We start from the raw sequence: 18,624 nt of genomic DNA, 5'->3' as shown, positions 1-18,624 counted from the left end.
ATGACCATCGAGGCCACGACGGCGGAGGCCAGAGCTCCCAGGACCACCGAGGCCACGATGGCGGAGGCCGGAGCCCCTGGGACCACCGAGGCCACGATGGTAGAGGCCGAAGCCCCTGGGACCATCGAGGCTGACGTGATCGCGGCGAGGCCGTTGGCCCAGGAAGTGGAGATGGAGGCGATGGAGGCCTCGGTGGCACCCTTGGGTCAAGGCCCACCGTCGTTGTGGGAGAGTGCCCGAGAGGTGGAGGTCCTTCTGATCTCCTCCGACGATACTTCCCCGGTGCAGGAGATGGTCGACGCCAAGGTGGCCGGCACCGTGGAACAGCCGGTTCTGACCCCGGGCGAGGGAAGCTCGGCCCTCGCGCGGGTACGACCCGAGCCCCGTAGGTGGGATCACCCATGTGTCCTGTGGTAGAGCTGGGATGACCCTGAGGTGGAGCCTTTGTTCACCCTCGAGGACGCGGTCGAGGGCGGGTGCTGGGACACGTTCGAGCAGTACCACCAGCTAGCAGAGCGGTCACTACGGACGGCGCTGTCCATGGTGGCCGACGATCTGCCCGAAGTCGCCCAGGTTCATGCTTTCTTTTCTCACGCGGTGTTGTCTTTTTCCGAGTTTTCCTATAGGGATTGACCCCTGTTCTGTTTCCCCTAGGAGCTCGAGACCCGGTCCCTTGGGAAGTCGGTCTTTCTCTAGCGGGAGAGGGACATCTAGGACTAGCTTCAGCGGCAGAAGGGCCTTCTTGCCGGCGCCAATGAGCTCCTTTCGGCATGGAGCATAGAGGTGGAGGACCTCCGCCTTTGTTGTGCCGATGCGAAGGTCGAGGCGGCCACGGCCCAGGAGCAGGTCGCCCCCCTGGCGGCGCTGGTCAAGGAGTTGGAGGAGGAGCTCACCCACATGGCCGGTGATCGGGATGCCTTCAGGTCCCGAGCCGAAGAAGCCATGGCCTCGGGCAAGGCTCTTGCTGGGCAGCTAGGAGCAGAGCAGAGTGCGCACCAGCTGACAAAAGGCACCTTGGATGAGGCCCTTACGGTGGTTGAGGCCTCCTAGACCGAGGCTATGGTCTAGAGGGGAAAGGCCGAGGGTGAGTCCTATTCCCCTTGTTTTATTCACTTTTCCTGTATTCGCCCCCTAATTCTCTGGTGTGATGCAGAGCTGGGGAGGGAGGCTTCTAGGGCGGTCGAGGGTACTCAGGTCGAGGCCCAGTGCCTGAAGGAGAAGGCCGAGGCTTCCCAGGCCAAGGCCCTGCGCTGGAAGGAGAAAGCCGAGGTCTCTTGGGTCGAGGCCCAACGCTAGGAGCAGAAGGCTAAGGGTGAGTCCCGTAGGCTTCCGTCCCTATTTGGTTTGTTTTCCTTTACGCTCAACTCTATTCTGTTTCCTATGGCGTAGAGTCGGAGGCGAAGGTCACCTGGGCAGCCGAGGCTTCTGTCGCGGTGCAGGCGGTGCTCGAGACCGAGATCGGGGAGCACAACGCGCTGAAGGATGCTGCCCGTATCGCCTGTGAGGCCCTGGGGGTCGAGGGGGTTCAGTCAAGCAGCTCCCTTGGGAGCCATCTGATTGCATTGAGTGGTCAAGTGCGCGAGCGGCTCTGAGGAGCGCTGCATACGGGCGTCAAGCGCACGCTGGCCGTCATCGCCTCGCACTACATCGGTGTTGACCTCCAAGCCACCAGCGATGGCTACGTCTTGCCTAATGATGACGAGGAGGCCGACGCGGCGGTCACAAAGCTGATGGAGGCGGCGGAAGGCCCTAGCACGGTGCTGGCAATGTTGTTCGAAGAGGAGGTGGTCCCTCCCCCGCCGTCTACCGATGCTGGAGGTCCTGAGCCTTGACCTGGGCCCAAGAGGCCATGTAAATAGAATAGGGATTAACCTTGTATCGTGATGCTTGTGGCCGTCGAGGCCTCTTTTTAAAATACTCATGTTTCTTAGTTGTTTTTCTTGTGTTTCCAAGCCTCTGCCCTTTGTTGTCTCTGATCAGATTTCTTTTGCAAAAAACCTCCTTGGAACCTAAGCCATCCCTTGGGTGAAAGGTGGTGAGGGAGTGCCATAGCCCGGGGGCGTAGGCCATCTCGTGACTCTATTGGCTTTCGGTCCCTGGGACAGACTTTTCAGTCCTTGGGTTTTTTACAACCGATTTGTCAGAGCGTGCTAGAGAGTTTGGCGTAGGAATTTTTTTTGAAAAACGACTTAAAAAATGTGCATGAGACATAGGGGGGAGTCCCCCATCTAGCCCCCGAGGGAGGCTCGGTTCTGCAGAGGCAGAGTCGAGTCTCCCTTACAGTGTTATCGTATTGCCGAGACCCGCGATGGGCTCGGGGGGGGGGGTTCTCGAAAAATTAGCACAACTAAAGAACACTTCTCAATTGTATTCCGAGAAACAATATACACAATGCTTGGAAATTTAAGGGTAAAAGTGACGTAGCTGTTCTATGTTCCAAGCGTTGGTGAAGATTTCGCCCCTCTCATTGGCTAGCTTGTAGGTCCCGGGCTTCAGCACTTGGGCGATGATGTATGGTCCTTCCCATGGTGGGGTCAGCTTGTGGCGGCCCATGTTGTTCTGTGTCAGCCTCAACACTAGGTCGCCTACCTTCAAGATTCGGCTTCGAATGCGCCGGGCCTGATAGCGCCGTAGGGCTTGCTGGTATTTGGCCGAGTGCAGCAGTGCGACGTCTTGGGCTTCCTCTAGTTGGTCGAGGGCGTCCTCATGGGTGGCATGGTTGCTTTGCTCGTTGTAGGCCTGTAGCCTCGGGGAACCATATTCCAAGTCAGTGGGGAGGATGGCCTCGGCTCCATAGACCAAGAAGAAAGGTGTGAACCCTGTGGCTCGGCTTGGAGTGTTCCTCAGGCTCTAGATGACCGATAGGAGTTTGGCGAGCCATTTCTTGCCAAATTTCTTCAACCGGTTGTAAATTCTTGGCTTGAGGCCTTGTAGGATCATGCTGTTGGCACGTTCCACTTGCCCGTTGGTCCTTGGGTGTCCTACGGCCGACCAGGCCAAACGGATGTGGTGGTCATCGCAGAATGTCAAGAATTTTTGCTGGTGAACTGTGTCCCATTGTCGGTGATGATGGTGTTAGGGATCCCAAACCTGTGGATAATGTTAGTGAAGAATAGCACTGCTTGCTTGGATTTGATTTGACTGATCGGATGAGCCTCGATCCATTTGGAGAACTTATCGATTGCTACTAGTAGATGGGTGTAGCCCCTGGGGGCCTTCTGCAGAGGCCCGACCATGTCGAGCCCCCATACAGCAAACGACCATGTAATGGGGATGGTTTGGAGGGCTAGGGCCGGGAGGTGCGTCTGCCGAGCATAGTACTAGCATCCCTCGCAGGAGCGTACCAACTTGGTGGCATCGGCAACTACCGTCGGCCAGTAGAATCCTTGATGGAAGGCGTTTCCGACGAGCATCCAAGGCACCGCATGGTGCCCGTAGGCGCCTGCATGCAAGTCCCAAAGTAGGGACTGGCCTACCTCGATGGTGATGCATCGTTGGAGGACGCCAGATGGACTTCGCCTGTACAACTCGCCATCGTAGAGGACGTAAGTTTTGGCTTGTCGCACAAGCCGTCGGGCTTTGGTCCTGTCACTATGAAGCTCTCCCTAAGCGAGCCAATCAAGGAACGGGACTCGCCAGTCCGTGTCCTGGTCGGTCTGGGGAGGCCCGATGTCGACTTCCATGACCTCGGGCTCAGCCAAAGGAGTCTCGGCAGCAGAGGGGTCGTCGAGCCCCTCGGTGGGTTCGGCCGGTGGGCCCTCTTCTGCTGCTGAGGCATAGTCAATGGAAGGCTTGTGGAGGTCCCTGGCAAAGACATTCAGGGGGGCAGAGCCTATGCCGAGGCCATCTTTGCTAGTTCGTCGGTGGCCTCGTTGTACTTCCGCGCGATGTGGTTGAGTTTGAGATCGTCGAACTTGTCTTCTAGGTGGCGTACCAACTTGCAGTACGCCTCCATTTTGGGGTTGAGGTAGTTCAATTCTTTCATGACTTGATCGACGACGAGCTGCAAGTCGCCCCGGACGTTGAGACGCCGTACCCCAAGTTCGATGGCGATTTGCAAGCCATTGACGAGGACCTCGTACTCGGTCGCATTGTTGGAGGCGGTGAAGTGGAGCCGCACCATGTAGCGCATGTGTACTCCGAGGGGCAAGATGAAGAGCAGACCCGTGCCTGCCCCGGTCTTCATCAGAGACCCGTTGAAGTACATGGTCCAGCACTCTGTCTAAATTTGAGCTGGTGGCAGCTGGGTGTCGGTCCACTCTGCTACAAAATTGGCCAAGACCTGAGACTTTATTGTTTTCTAAGGCGCAAAGGTCAGGGTTTCCCCCATGAGTTCGACGGCCCACTTGGCTATCCTACCCGAAGCCTCTCGGTTATGGATTATCTCTCCCAAGGGGAAATATGACACGACGGTTACTGGGTGTGACTCGAAGTAGTGCCACAGCTTACGCCGAGCCAAGACTACGACATAGATCAACTTTTGGATGTGGGGGTATCATGTTTTGGTCTTGGAGAGCACTTCGCTGATGAAGTAGATAGGTCGTTGGATGGGTAGAGCATGCCCCTCTTCCTACCTCTCTACTACTACGGCAGCGCTGACCACTTGGGTTGTTGCAGCAACATAGAGTAAGAGGGCCTCGTCTCTGGCCAGCGGTGCCAGGATGGGGGGATTGGTGAGTAGTGCTTTGAGCTTAGTGAGGGCTTCTTCGGCCTTGGGGGTCCAAGAAAAGTGTTCGGATTTTCTCAAGAGGCGGTACAGAGGCAAGCCTTTTTTGCCGAGGCACGAGATGAAGCGGCTCAGGGCTGCAAGGCATCCCATGACCCTCTGCACTCCCTTGAGGTCTTGGATTAGTCCCATGCTGGTTACGGCCGAGACCTTCTCCGAGTTGGCTTCGATGCCGCGTTCCAAGACTATGAATCCCAAGAGCATGCCTTGGGGGACTCCGAACACACACTTCTCGGGATTGAGCTTGATGCCCTTCTCTCTAAGGCATTTGAAGGCTATCTCTAGGTCGTCATGAGATCCCCGGCCCTTCTGGACTTGACCACGATGTCGTCTACATAGGCCTCGATGGTTCACCTAATGTGGTCACCAAAGACCTGGGTCATGCACCGCTGGTATGTGGCCCCTGCGTTTCTGAGGCCGAAAGGCATAGTCACATAGCAGTACATGCCAAATGGGGTGATGAAAGAAGTCACGAGCTGGTTGGACTCTTTCATCTTGATTTGATGGTAACCGGAATACGCATCAAGGAAAGACATTTTCTCGCATCCCGTAGTGGAGTCAACGATCTGATCGATTCAAGGTAATGGGAAGGGGACTTTCGGATAGGCTTTATTCAAACCGGTGTAGTCTACACACATCCTCCACTTCCCACTTTTCTTCCTAACCAACACGGGGTTAGCCAACCACTTAGGATGGGATACTTCCTTAATGAATCTAGCCACCAAGAGCTTCTGCACCTCCTCGCCGATGGTCCTATGCTTTTCCTCATCGAATCGGCGTAGGTGTTGCTTCATCGGCCTGGAGCCGGCCCGGATGTCCAAGGCGTGCTCGGCGACCTCTCTCGGTATGCCCGGCGTGTTCGAGGGACTCCATGCGAACATATCGGCATTCGCACGGAGAAAGTCGACGGGCACGACTTCCTATTTGATGTCGAGAGTGGCGCTGATCCTCAGCGCCCGGTCGTCGGGGCAGGCGCGGTCAACTAGGACGAGCTTGATGGCCTCCATGGGCTCAAACGTCCCGGCATGACGCTTGGAGTCAGGTGCCTCGCCGCCGAGCCGGTCGAGGTTGGCGATGACGGTCTCGGCCTCCACGAGAGCCTCGGCGTACTCAATGCACTTGACGTCGCAGTCGTATGCATGTTCGTACGTGGACTCAATCGTGATGATGCCGTTGGGACCCAGCATCTTGAGCTTGAGGTAGGTGTAGTTGGGGACTACCATGAACTTGGCGTAGCACGACCGCCCTAGGATGGCATGGTAGGTTCCCCTGAATCCGACCACCTCGAAGGTAAGGACCTCCTTGCGGTAGTTGGAGGGGGTGCCGAAGCAAACGGGAAGGTCGATGCGCCCGAGGGGTCGCGTGCGTTTCCCTAGCACGATGCCGTGGAAAGGCACGGCATCACCCCGGAGCCTCGACCGGTTGATCTCCAGGAGCTCCAGGGTGCTGGCGTAGAGGATGTTGAGGCCACTGGCTCCGTCCATCAATACCTTGGTGAGCCGGGTGTTGCCCACGATCGGGTCGACCACGAGCGGGTACTGCCTGGGATTCAGGACATGGTCAGGGTGGTCATCTCGATCAAAGGTGATCGCCTCCTGAGACCAGTCGAGGTATCGGGGAGTGGCCACCTTGACCAAGAAGACCTCTCGGCGTTCCTTCTTTCGCTGGCGCGCCGTAAGGCATGCCGAGGGTCCGCCAAAGATCATGAAGGTGTTGTGCACCTTGGGGAACCCGTTGTCCTTGACATCATCCCGGTCACCGGTGCCTTTCTACTTGGCATCATTGTCGGGGAGCCTAAGCTTGGCATAGTAATGCCGCAGCATGGAGCAATCCTCGAGGGCGTGCTTTACCCGGCCCTGGTGGTAAGGGCAGGGTTTCTTAAGCATGTCGTCGAAAGGCTAGGGGCCCCTGGGGCCTCGGGGATTCTTGCGTTCTGTGGCCACGACTAGATTGGCCTCGAGGATGGCCTGCTTCCCCTGGCAACCCTTTTTCTTTCTCTTGGGGAGGTGGGAAGCCGAGGCCTTAGGGGCCTCGTCCCTCTACTTCCCCATGGCGTCATTCTCTGGGAAGATGGCCCCAACAGCCTCTTCGCCTGAGGCGAAGTTGGTGGCGATATCGAGGAGCGCGGTAGCCAAGCGTGGCATGTTTCGGCCTAACTCTTGGACCAAGTCTCGGCAGGTGGTACCAGAGAGGAAAGCCTAGACGATTTCTGAGTCGCCGACGCTGGGCAACTCGGTGCACTGTTTAGAGAAGCACCGGATGAAGTCTCAGAGAGACTCGTTCGGTTTCTGGCGATAGCTCTTAAGGTCCCAGGAGTTTCCAGGGCGCACGTATGTTTCCAAGTCGCGCCAGTCGTGGATCTATGAGGGAGGAAGGTGCTTGAGCCAGGCTCATGCTGAGTTTGAAAAGAGCAAGGGGAGGTTGCGGATGATGAGCAGGTCATCGTCCGCGCCACCTAGTTGACAAGCTAGGCGGTAATCGGCAAGCCAAAGTTTGGGATTGGTCTCATCGCTAAACTTTGTGAGGTTGGCTGGTTGCCGAAACCGGGCCAGGAAATGAGCAGCGCGGATGGCTCTGCTGAAGACTCAAGGGCCCGGCGGTTCAGGAGAAGGACTGCGGTCCTCCTCACTGTCATAACAGCCACCTCGGTGTGGATGGTAGCCCCAGGCGAGCCCCTCATTGTCATGGCGTCGTCGCCTGCTGACCACCTCATGGTCTCCCTACGCCTCGCGTTGGTTGCCGAGGCGGTCGAGTAGAAAGGAGACCCGGGGGGCTATTGGTGCTCGAGCAGGCTCAGGACATACCGAGGCCTCCCTATTCTACCGAGGCAGTGCCATAAGAAGGTCCAAGGCGCCCCCGTGCCGTCGAGAGGTGGAACTCTCGGCTTGCTGCACCACGGCGGTCTCGAGGAGATCCCGGAGCTCGTCGCGGACCCGTCGCCCCTCCATGGTGGATGGCTCGGGCATCGTGCGGACTAGCATCACTGCAGCCGCGACGTTCTGGCTAGCGCGATTGAAGATTGGGGGTTGCTCACTCCCTTCGTCCTCATTGATGCGGTGGTGCACGTCGCGGTTCCTCTGTCGGGCTCCTCCTCCCTCGCCGCGACCTCGATGCTCCTGCTCGAGAGTATCTCACAGCTGCTGCAGGAGGAGTCGGTCTTGCTCGACCTTGGCCTAGAGCTCACGGAGCTGTTCTAGGTCCGGGCATTGAGGTCGTGCGGGGGCGAGGTTCTTGTTCCGCGCTGCCGGTAGGACAATGCGTGGAGGTGTGGCGGCGCCTACACCTAGGCGAAGCGGGGAACGGCTACCTGCCCCCTCGTCCTCCTCGCCCGTCCTTGGCATCCCAAGCCTGATCTGGAAGCACTCGCGAGTGGGGTCGTAAGCACCTTCGTCGTCGGAGTCGGAGTAGCCGAAGCAGTAGTCGCTTGCGACCAAGAAGCGGCGCATGGTTTTAGGGTCGTGGAGTTTGGAGAAATCCGCTCCAACCCATGCCTCATCCTCCTCTGAGGATTCAGCGTGGGTGTAGGTCAAAGCGGTGGTGTCGAAGTCAAGGGCGAAGCGCTGGCGGCGTCCTGGGGGATCCACGTGAGCGGAAGCGTAGGCGTAAGCGTAGGAGGCGATGACATTTCTCAACCCGAAGGGGTATGAGATGGTGCCATTGCCGGGCTTTGCTCCGCTGGAGTTAGCTCCTTAGGACATGGTGGAGTGGAGCTTGATGTCGGGGTGTCGCCGCGCACCATCGGCGTTTTTCCCTTGTCCAAGCTTAGGCTAGATAGGTCCCCGACCAGGGATCCTATGCCAACAGCTGGGCGTGGGATGACGGTGGAGCGCGGCGTGGCGCCCTAAGCTTGGGTAGAGTTGTGGTGGTCCTGCCCGTGTCACGCTTGGCGAGTGCGACGAGAGCAGCTACCCGGGCGCCGCCTGCGCCTAGGCTGCCGGTGCGTGGCGTTGTCGTCGGCCGGTGGGGCTCAGGGTGTGAGGAGCACCATGTCGTGCTCAGATCCTAGAGACATGAACTCTAGGCTACCGAACCAGATCACCGTGCTAAGACGTAGTGGTCGTACGGGGTCTGCCATCTAGAACTTGTTGGGATGACGAAGCTGACACGCAGAGGCCCCTACCTGGCGCGCCAACTGTCGGTGTTTTGGACCGGCGGGTCCTCAACCAACTAGTAAATTTGTACTATGTGTTCCCAGCCCCGAATGGTGATGCAAAGAGACATAAGGATTATACTGGTTCGGGTAATGGGTACCCTACGTCTAGTTCAAGGGGTCGATCTTGTATTCCTTGCACCAAAATGCTCGTAGTAGGGGGTTACAAGCAGGGCGAGAGAGGGAGCTATTCCCAAGTCTCTTCATGGAGCAGTGTGGATTGCTTGGGATGTTGATCTCAAGCCATAGAAAAGCTCGTGTGTTCGTCCGTGCATTTGTGCGTAAGTTCATTGCGTGAGCCTAGGTCTAATCGCCTGTCCTCAGAAATGGCCTCGGTCCTTCCCTTTTATAGTTGAAGGGGGGACAAGGGTAATACATGCGCTAACTACATGGCGTCGTGCGAACGGAGGCGGCGTGTCTGAGCCCTGTAGCCTGTTCCTATGGCGGCGTGGCCGACGGAGTGGTCTGTCCTAGAAGTACTGGTGCGACATGCCGGTCACATCTGATCCTATGCGTCGTGGGAGCTCCAGGGTTACCTCGAAGCAGGCATGGCGGTCGACGTGCGGGTCACTGTGTGTTGACTACGTGAGAAGCCGAGGCTCATTTGGTGTCGAGGCCAAACTGTCATGGTGGTCTTGGCCAACGTGAATCCCGAGGTTGCCGAGACCCTAATGTAGATTGTTGAGGCTAAGAGGGAACAGTTGGTCTTGTATGCTGATTCCGAGGCTATGGTGACTCGGACTAGACTCCCCATGCCGCATTGTCTTCGAGCACGGGGGTTACGTGGCACAGTGTAGTGCAGGCGCTGATCGTGGGCACAACACCAGAACACAGTGGCCGATAATCCCAGCTGCGCCCTGTCCTAGTCGGTACGGTGTTGATGCGACTCCTTGTCCCGTCGGCCACTCTACGGTGTCGAGCCGTCGTCCGGCTGAGATTGCGGGAGTGGTTGATGCATTAATGGGACGTGACGCTCTGTCGGGAAGACTGGTCGAGGTGGGAGCAACGGGTTATTGCTGAGCCGACCTCGAGCGATACGAAGAATTGTTGTCTCGTTCGAGGTTGTACGCGCGTGGCCTCGGGTGAGATGGAGAATGGGTTCCTTGTCGAGGCCTCCCATGAGAGGCCTCGCGCGAGGCGGAGATTCATCAGGCCATCGAGGCCTCCCGTGCGAGGCCAAAGGCGAGGCAGAGAGCCGGTGGGCTCGGATGGGGCCGGTGGTTAATCAACGACTTACCTTCTGGCTTTGTTTTTGATGGGGTTTAAGTGACTCTTTTGGTGTATGCTCGGGGTACCCTGTTTTATGGTACCCAACAAATTAGTTAGGTGAGCTCTAGCTAGCCCGGCACCTTTGTTGCTTGATTAGTATCTTTGCAAGGTGCTAGTGAACATAGATAGAGGGGTGTAGTCTTGGCTAGACCGATAGTTTTAATTCCGCACTTGTTTCAGTTAGCCAACGTGATTAAGTTTTAAAAAGGACTATTCACCCCCCCTCTAGTCGCCATCTCGACCCTTTCAATTGGTATCAGAGCTAGGTCTCTCATTTGTGGTCTTCACCGACCCGAGAGGATGGCGGCTTATGGGCTAGATGTTGATTGTCCACACATTTTTTATGGCACACACTTTACACGATGGAAAAATTGGATGATATGTAATTTTAAGTATGTATGCCCTAAAATGTGGTGGATGGTAGATGTAGGCTTTTCTCATGTGTTGGATGAAGATAATCTAACTCAAGCACAAGAGAAATGCCTAGATCTTGACATCCATGCTACTAACATCATGTATAGATCTTTGCATGATTGCATATTTGGAGAGATCATGGACATGAAGACTGCCCATGAGATTTGGAGTTATCTCAATGAGAAGTATGGGATGGTCTTCGATGATGATGATAAGCTCAAGGAGGAGGCACATGAGTGTGTTGAGCATAACCACAATTTCGTGATTGTGGAAGATTGCTCCACCTCATGGTCAAGTGATGATGATGATGATCGATCCACTACAAGTTCACTTGACAAGGTTAATGATGATGCCACAAGTGTTGCAAGTGATGATGCTACCCCATGTACACTTGATGGTGATGATGGTTCATGCTCAAGCCATGATGAAGATGCTACTACAAGCTCTCTGACTACATCACCACATTGCTTCATGTCACAAGGTGACACCAAGGTATCAAATGATAATGTGGTTGATCATATTGATTCATATGATGAGCTTGTTAGTAGACTTGCTAGCATGACCATGTCTTTAGAAAATGAGAAAGCTAAAACACTGAAATTAGAAAATGAAAACTCATTTCTAAAGAACTCTTGTGAAGAACATAAGAAATTATATAATGCTTATAAATCTTCACTTGATGAGCTAAAATTGAATCATGAGACACTACTTGCATCTCATGATGAATTATTAGAACAACATGCTTCTCTCATTAAAGTGTTTACAAAGAAACTTAAAAACAATGAGAGCTCATCACATGGATCAAATGATAAATCGCAAAATGTTGCTAACCCTTGTGATGTAGGCAAGAAGCATGTATCCACCTCTTGTGATGATTTATTAGATATGCCATGCTCTTCACAATTAGATGCTTGTTCTACTTCTATGTCTTGTGAGACTAACCTTTTGAAGGAGAACAATGAGCTCAAAAATGAAGTGAAGAAATTAAGCAACAAGTTGGAGAGGTGCTACAACTCAAAAGTCACCTTTGAGCACATGTTGAAGACTCAAAGAAACTATGGTGATAAGTGTGGCCTTGGCTTCAAGAAGAAGATGACAAAGGGCGAAAGAGAGAGAGAGAGAAAGATGAAGAAGCTACAACAAAGAAAGCTCTCTCATACCATGTGCTACCGGTGTCATGAAGCGGGACACCTTGCAAATGGTTGCCCTAACATTGAGAAGCTCAAGAATATAAAAGAAGATGAGAGGCTCAAGCATGTCAAGTGCTTCAAGTGCCGCACTTGGGGTCATCTTACCTCAATGTGCCCAACCAAGCAATTGGTGAAGCAACAAGTGAAGCCTCAACCAAAGCCACAAGTTGAGCAAGAGAAGACACCCCAAGAGCAAATCAAGATCAACCATGAAGATAGTGGTGATTTGATGATAAAGAAGAAGAAAACAAGAAGGGGTGGAAAGGCAAGGCATCCAATGCAAACTCAAGATGCTAAGATGATGAGCAAGAATGAAGATGAGAAGAAAGATTATGCTCACATCAAGTGCTTCAAGTGTGGAAGTATGGGACACTTTGCCTCTAAGTGTCCTACCAAGCTTGAGAAGAAGGCTCAAGCAATCCATGAGAGGCAAGGCAATGAGAAGCACCACATGAGCAAAGAAGAGAAGGCTCAAGCAAAGAGAAGGTGCTACTCATGCCGGGAAAGGGGACACATGGCACATTCATGTCCCCTAGGTAAATTTCTAAGCCTCTTTCAATTGATGATCATGATATGCTTCGAAAGGATGGTGATGGTACCTCTATGGTTGCTATTGCAAAACATCCCGCTACTCATACTAAGGCATCGCCTAAGTATGTTGCTCCTAACTTGAGAGGATCCAAAATTGTTTGGGTACCATCAAAAAGTGGATGAATGTGTGTAGGTACCATGGCATTGGAGGCTTGATTCAAACTGTTTTCATAATTAATCATCATATGTTGAATCAAGTTATGAAGCTTAGTGCACATCCGAACCCAATGCCAAGAGAAAATTGAGTGAAGTCCAAGCGCTATCAACATACAAGTGCTATAATTCAAGTTGTTGGTAATTCATTGGATATTATTTGATGGCTTGCAAATATTTGAGTTGAAGCTTGCTAATTGGATGATCATGAGCCAACCAAGGTATATCTCTTGTTGATTATTTCATTTGGGTGCATGTGAGTTGATTGAATTGGATAAATATGCAATGTTGATTGCTATAAGTTGATTGAATGGATAATTGCTTAGTAATCAAGTTTAGATTGATTTGTGTTGGATAAGTTCATAAGATGACTTTTAGTAAGTGGTTTGAATGGATATATGTCTTATGGAAGTATTCAAACTAGTTAGTTTCAAGTTTGATTCATATTTGATGAAGTATAGCTCAATTGTTGAAATATGTCCTATATTGCAAATTCTGAGCTAGCTATGATCTTAGCCATGTTTGAGTGAACAAAACTTATTGGATTGGCATAAAATTTGGTGTACATGCTCTAGACTTATGGTATAAGATGCTGCAAAAGTTTCATGAGAATTGGATATGAAATGCTTCAGTTTTGGAGTGGATCTTGTCAGCTATAGTGCAGCAGTTTTCAGCATGTAGCAGTGGTGGAAGAATTGAAATGTGGCAGCAATCTAGAAGTCAAATGAAGCTCAAATTTGTACAGCTGCTAGATAACTTAGTAAAGAACATCTCCACCAAATTTAGTGGTATTTGGATTTGTACTTTGGAAAATATGCTCATTCCTTTGAAGGGTACAAAATCTGTCAGAAAAGTAACAAATGTTGGATTGATCTAGAGTCACTTTGATTGAAAGGTCCTCAAGTTGGAAACATGTTTAAAAGTGTTTGAGGTACCTAAGTTTGGTTTTGAGATGATCTAGAAGCATGATAAGATATGAGTACAAGGCCATTTGATTGTGGAGTGTACTTTGCACACCTTTGGTATTCAAATTGGAAGATCATGATCAAACTCAAGATGAAGTTGAAGGTTAAGTTCTAGTGACTATTGGAAATCATTTGGTAGAAAGAAAATAACTTAAACAAGAATAAAGAAAATGACTTAAAGAAGGAATCAAGGTTACTCACCAAGTTAAGTCCATCACTTGGATCAATCAATCAAGTCATTTCAAGTGAGTATGAAGAATGATTCTTGGAGAGAGGTCACTTCTCCCTAGTGTAGGGGCTTGCCGCCTATGTGTAGGTAAACCAAGTATGGTACTTAGAAGGCTAACATGGAAGTGGTGATCCAAGGAACATTTGAGATGCTTAGTTGAAGCAATCAAAAGGGTTTATCAAGAAAAGCAAGCAACACCCAAAAGAGAGCTAATCATGATATTTCAAGTGGTATTCTCAAATTGATACTCTCATGCAAGCAAAGATCAAAAGATAAAGCAAGTCAACCACAACAAGAAAGTGCACTTGATCATAAGTAGTATTCATTTCATATGGGTGAAGAATGAAATTCAACATGGTATCTATTGGTCTTCACCAAGCTTATAATTGGACTTCACATTGCTATTGGAGTAATGAATTGGAATCTATGTGACTATCCTCTACTCCAACATAGCAAAGGTATCATTGTAATGTGCATGATCATTTCATCCCTTACTAGTATGCGGTTAGTGCATATAGTACACACTTCATAAGATCATGCATAACAAATGAAATGTTTAAATTCATAGCCTACCACTATTGTTTGAATGATTACTTGATCTAGTGGTTAGTACATGAATTTGTTCATGAGCTAGTGAACCCAAGTACTTGACTTAATTTGGATTGCTAACAAGTGACAAGTACAACATTAGCAAGATAACCCTTGCAAGAGGTGTGAAGAAGCTTGTCATTGGTTCAAACCGAACTTGGAAGCTTAGGCAAATCATTTTAGTTCAAGTCAATCATAGAAGCTCATGATAGTGATAAGAGTACAAGCACAAGATAACAATGCAAATGGATATCTAGTTTGTATGTTTCAAATGGTATCTAGACTCAAGTATTTTATCAAGAATCTACAAATAATGTCTAGATCAACTCACAAGTGATATCCTATAAGTGGTACTTATAAAGATAGAAAATGTTCAAGAAATGGTCTTTATTGATAAATCAAATAAGTGGTTCCATACTAGAAGATTCTTTCAAATGATATTCACTTCCTACAAGTGGTATCTATACATAGTATCAATCATGCAAGATGATGGTTCCACAAGTGATCCTCAACTTTAAGTGATCATCAATTGAAGAATGCATCCCTCAACTACAAGAGCTCAAGTGTATCAAATGGATGACCTATGCTATCACATAGGGGGAGGTGTCCCACAAATTGATATCAAGATCAAAAAATCTTATGTGTGGTATCTCAAGAAGCCCTACACAAGATTCAAGTGGTATAAGTTACAAGTGGTATCTACAAGTGGTGTCATTCCAACAATCAAGTGATGTCCATAAAAAATGCAAGATTCAAGACTCAACCATCTACCCCAAATGCATACCTTTGCATCAATATGAAGCTTACCTTTTTATGGAAATTGATGACAAAGGGGAAGAAATTATACAAAGATATGAAAGCTTGATTGAATGGGGTAGAGATTGTACAATGGGAGAGATGAGATATAAAACAAATAGAGGTTGGACATGAACATGGGCAAAGAGGGAGAAACATTAGAGAAAAGAGATTGATCAAAATTCTTGGACAAGAGAAGCACACAAGTAGGGGGAGCAAGCTCATGAACTTTGATTGATTGCATTTGATATGTGCATATTCATGTGCTTGCTTGCATTGCATAAGCTTTTAAATTCAATATGCATGCTTGTGTGGTGTATGCTAGTTGTAAAGCTTGAATGATGTTTTGATAACTAGCATGCATAGGATGATAGCTAGACACTTGGTATGCTTTTCAAATAATGCTAGTACCTTGCTTTTAATGTTGATCTCACAAGGTATCTAGTGTTTTATTGCCAAGTGATATCTAGCTAACCATGGTGCCAAGGATGAACTTAAAGGTGCAACTCCGATTGGTACACGCTTCAAAGGTTTATTCTATACACCTTAGCATCATTTTGTAGTAATTACTCTCCCATATTTTTAATCTATGCATATGTGCAAGCTACAATCCAAACTCTTAGCACATATGTAGGGGGAGTAATTGCTACCATTTGAGGTTCATGAAACTTGTCCAAAATTATTTTCACAAGGTAAAAATTGCTTGGGCAAGCAACATGAATCCAAAAGAGCTTAATTTCAATATCTTTGTAGAGTTGTCATCAATTACAAAAAAGGGGGAGATTGAAAGGTCCTTGTTTGATTTTGGTAATTGAGTGACAACCTAAGTGGACTAATTGTGTTTATGTGAGATACATAGGTAATTAGTCCACATGTACATGTGTGTGAGCAACATATGCCATCAAGGTGAAAATGGCTTGGAGATGCTGCAAAGCTCACACATGTGATGATGAAGGAGTTCATTGCACATGAGACATGACATTGAGTTATGTGATCAAGGTGGAGAAGATCAAGACAAGACTTGGCTTGATGGACCGGTTGCAAGCATGAAGGGCAAGTCGAAGGCTTTGGAGTGATGGACCACGTGGCTGTGAAGCTTGAACAAGACTTGGCGCCGATGGACGATGGCAACAGTGAAGAGCAAGTGAAGTCAAGATCGATGAACCAATATGATCACGTGATGATATGAAGTGGATCATATCATTGTTGATCGTGTTGGTGCATGTGTTGCATCGACGTTGGAGGAGATGGAATAGAATGCGCAAGGCAAAGGTATAACCTAGGGCATTTTATTTCACCGGTCATAGGTGTGTAGAGAAGTTTATGACTGGATTTAGGATAGATGGCCGTACTATCAAGAGGAGCAAACTTGTTTGCATATCGGTCATCTAAGTGCCACTCGAGTGATCTAACTTCGCATCGTCGCTAGGATTGAGTGGCGTGGCAAGTTGAGTGGCTAACCCTTTGGGAAATGATTGTGAAAAGCTAACACACATATACATGGTGGTGTACACTTGGTGGTGTTGGCACATTTACAAAGGAGATGAAGTTGGAGTTGATGTGGATCAACTCGGTGAAGAAACTCCACCGGTGGAGTGTCTGCCCGTAGAGTGCGGACAGTCCGACGGTGCCACCGGCGCCCTACACAGAAAAGATAGTGTCTCACTGAGTGCACCAGACGCTGGCACTGGAAGTGACCGGACACTGGCAGGGCACGTCCGGTCAGGCTGACGCATGGTGACGCAGGAGCTAGAGTGTGACCGGACGCTGGGCTGCGTCCGATCACATGCGACCGGACACATCCAGTCAAGGTCGGTACCTTACTGTAAACGACCGGACACTGAGGGTCCAGCGTCCGGTCAGTTGAAGATGCTACGTCCGGTCAGAAGATGATCGTTGAGATCGGAAGAATGCCATTGAACGCAGGTGACACGTGGCTATCATCGGGCGACCGGACGCTGAGGTCCAGCGTCCGGTCAACACGACCGGAGCGTCCGGTCGACCCGACAGTTACCCAGTGAAGGGGTAATGGCTAGTTTAGCCCTTGGGGCTATAAATAGAAGTGGGCTTTGGCCATGGCTGGTGCTGAGCACCTTGGGGGACTTTGTGTCCATGCTTGAGAGTGCTTAGGAGCCCTCCATCTCACACATATTTGATAGTGATCATCCGATTGTGTGAGTGAGCGATTCTAGTACGATTGCATCGTGAGGTTGCATCGAGTAGCACTAGGTGATTGAGTTGCAAGCCGGTGGTGCTTGTTACTCTTGGAGGTTGCCACCTCCTAGATGGTTTGGTGGTGGTCTCTGTCGAAGCCAGCAAGAAGCTTGTGTGGCGCTCCGGAGAAGAGCTTGTGAGGGGCATTGTGCTCGCCCCGTGGGAGTCGCGAAGAGCAACTTTAGTAAAGCGTGTCATTGAGCTACCCTCACTCAAGGGGTAGGTTCTTGCGGCGCCCGACGTGCGGGCTTAGCGGGTGATGCTAATTAGCCGCTGAACCACCAAGTGAGCGGTCGACACAACGGGGACTAGCGTGTTGGCAAACACATGAACCTCGGGAGAAAAATCATCGTGTCAACATTGTTCTTCCCATTGGTTTGCATCCCCGTTACACAAGCTTGCAATTACTTTTATATATATTGAGCTTGTGTTGTTGCTCTTGTAATTAGATAACTTGTGTAGCTTGCTAATTACCTTCTTGCTTGTGTAGCATAGAAGTAGCTCCCTTGCGTGGCTAATTTGGTTTGTGTAACCTTGTTAGTCACATTACTTAGTTTGTGTAGCTAAGTATTTGCACTCTCTAATTTGGCATTGGTTGCCTTGTTATTGAGCATTGCTATTGAGCTTAGTTGGCTTTGTGCTTTTGCTTACTAGCATGTGTAGGAGCTCCCTTGTTGCTTAAAGTACTAGCGGCATAGGTTTGTGTGACCTTGCTTCTAGAATTGGTTAGGTGAGCTCTAGCCGGCCCGGCACCTTTGTTGCTTGATTAGTATCTTTGCAAGGTGCTAGTGAACATAGATAGAGGGGTGTAGTCTTGGCTAGACCAATAGTTTTAATTCCGCACTTGTTTCGGTTAGCCAACGTGATTAAGTTTTAAAAAGGACTATTCACCCCCCCTCTAGTCGCCATCTCTACCCTTTCACCTAACCCTAACCCTAACCCTAACCCTAACCCTAATCCCCAACCTAACCCTGCTTTTATCTATTGATTGTGGTAGCCGTCGAGGAACCAAAGACGGCAGAGATGGCCCCAGGCGCCGGGCAATACGACGACGGGGAGTTTGACCACTCCCAGAACGATGAGCTGTGTATGTGCGGGATGGCCGGAGATGATGAGGACGATGATGTCCGCGAGGACACTGTCATGCTCTTTGGCCGTTCTGTTGCTGACCCCCTTCCTGTTGATGACTCCGACCCCCCAGTCGACGTGGCTGATGCCGACGGTGGCTAGAGCGAGGTTAGCCCTGTCGGTTCTAATCGCCCTTCCACGTCTGCTGTCTGGGAGGACTTTGAGAAGCACTACAAAACTGAGAAAGGTAGAAAGATCAGGTTTGCTGCCAC

The 18,624-nt window shown here is 50.3% G+C and overlaps 2 protein-coding genes across 2 annotated transcripts; one reads left to right on the top strand and one right to left on the bottom strand.

Moving 5' to 3' along the window:
- On the top strand, positions 1 to 1,592 carry LOC136460861 (uncharacterized). Its single transcript, XM_066460406.1, has 5 exons — positions 1 to 330; positions 418 to 573; positions 820 to 1,009; positions 1,154 to 1,269; positions 1,392 to 1,592. Exons 1-5 carry the CDS (start codon positions 1 to 3, stop codon positions 1,590 to 1,592), a joined length of 993 nt encoding a protein of 330 aa, XP_066316503.1.
- Positions 1,593 to 5,646: 4,054 nt separating this feature from the next.
- Positions 5,647 to 6,210, bottom strand: LOC136460860 (uncharacterized). The gene is made up of 2 exons (XM_066460405.1): positions 6,061 to 6,210; positions 5,647 to 5,844 (listed from the first exon to the last, which is right to left on the bottom strand). Exons 1-2 carry the CDS (start codon positions 6,208 to 6,210, stop codon positions 5,647 to 5,649), a joined length of 348 nt encoding a protein of 115 aa, XP_066316502.1.
- Between the last annotated feature and the right edge of the window lie 12,414 nt (positions 6,211 to 18,624).

Source organism: Miscanthus floridulus, chromosome 6 (assembly GCF_019320115.1).
Source record: "Miscanthus floridulus cultivar M001 chromosome 6, ASM1932011v1, whole genome shotgun sequence".
Taxonomy (NCBI): Eukaryota; Viridiplantae; Streptophyta; class Magnoliopsida; order Poales; family Poaceae; genus Miscanthus; species Miscanthus floridulus.
The sequence above is the reverse complement of the archived record's forward strand: the minus strand, read 5'-3'. Positions and strand labels throughout refer to the sequence as shown.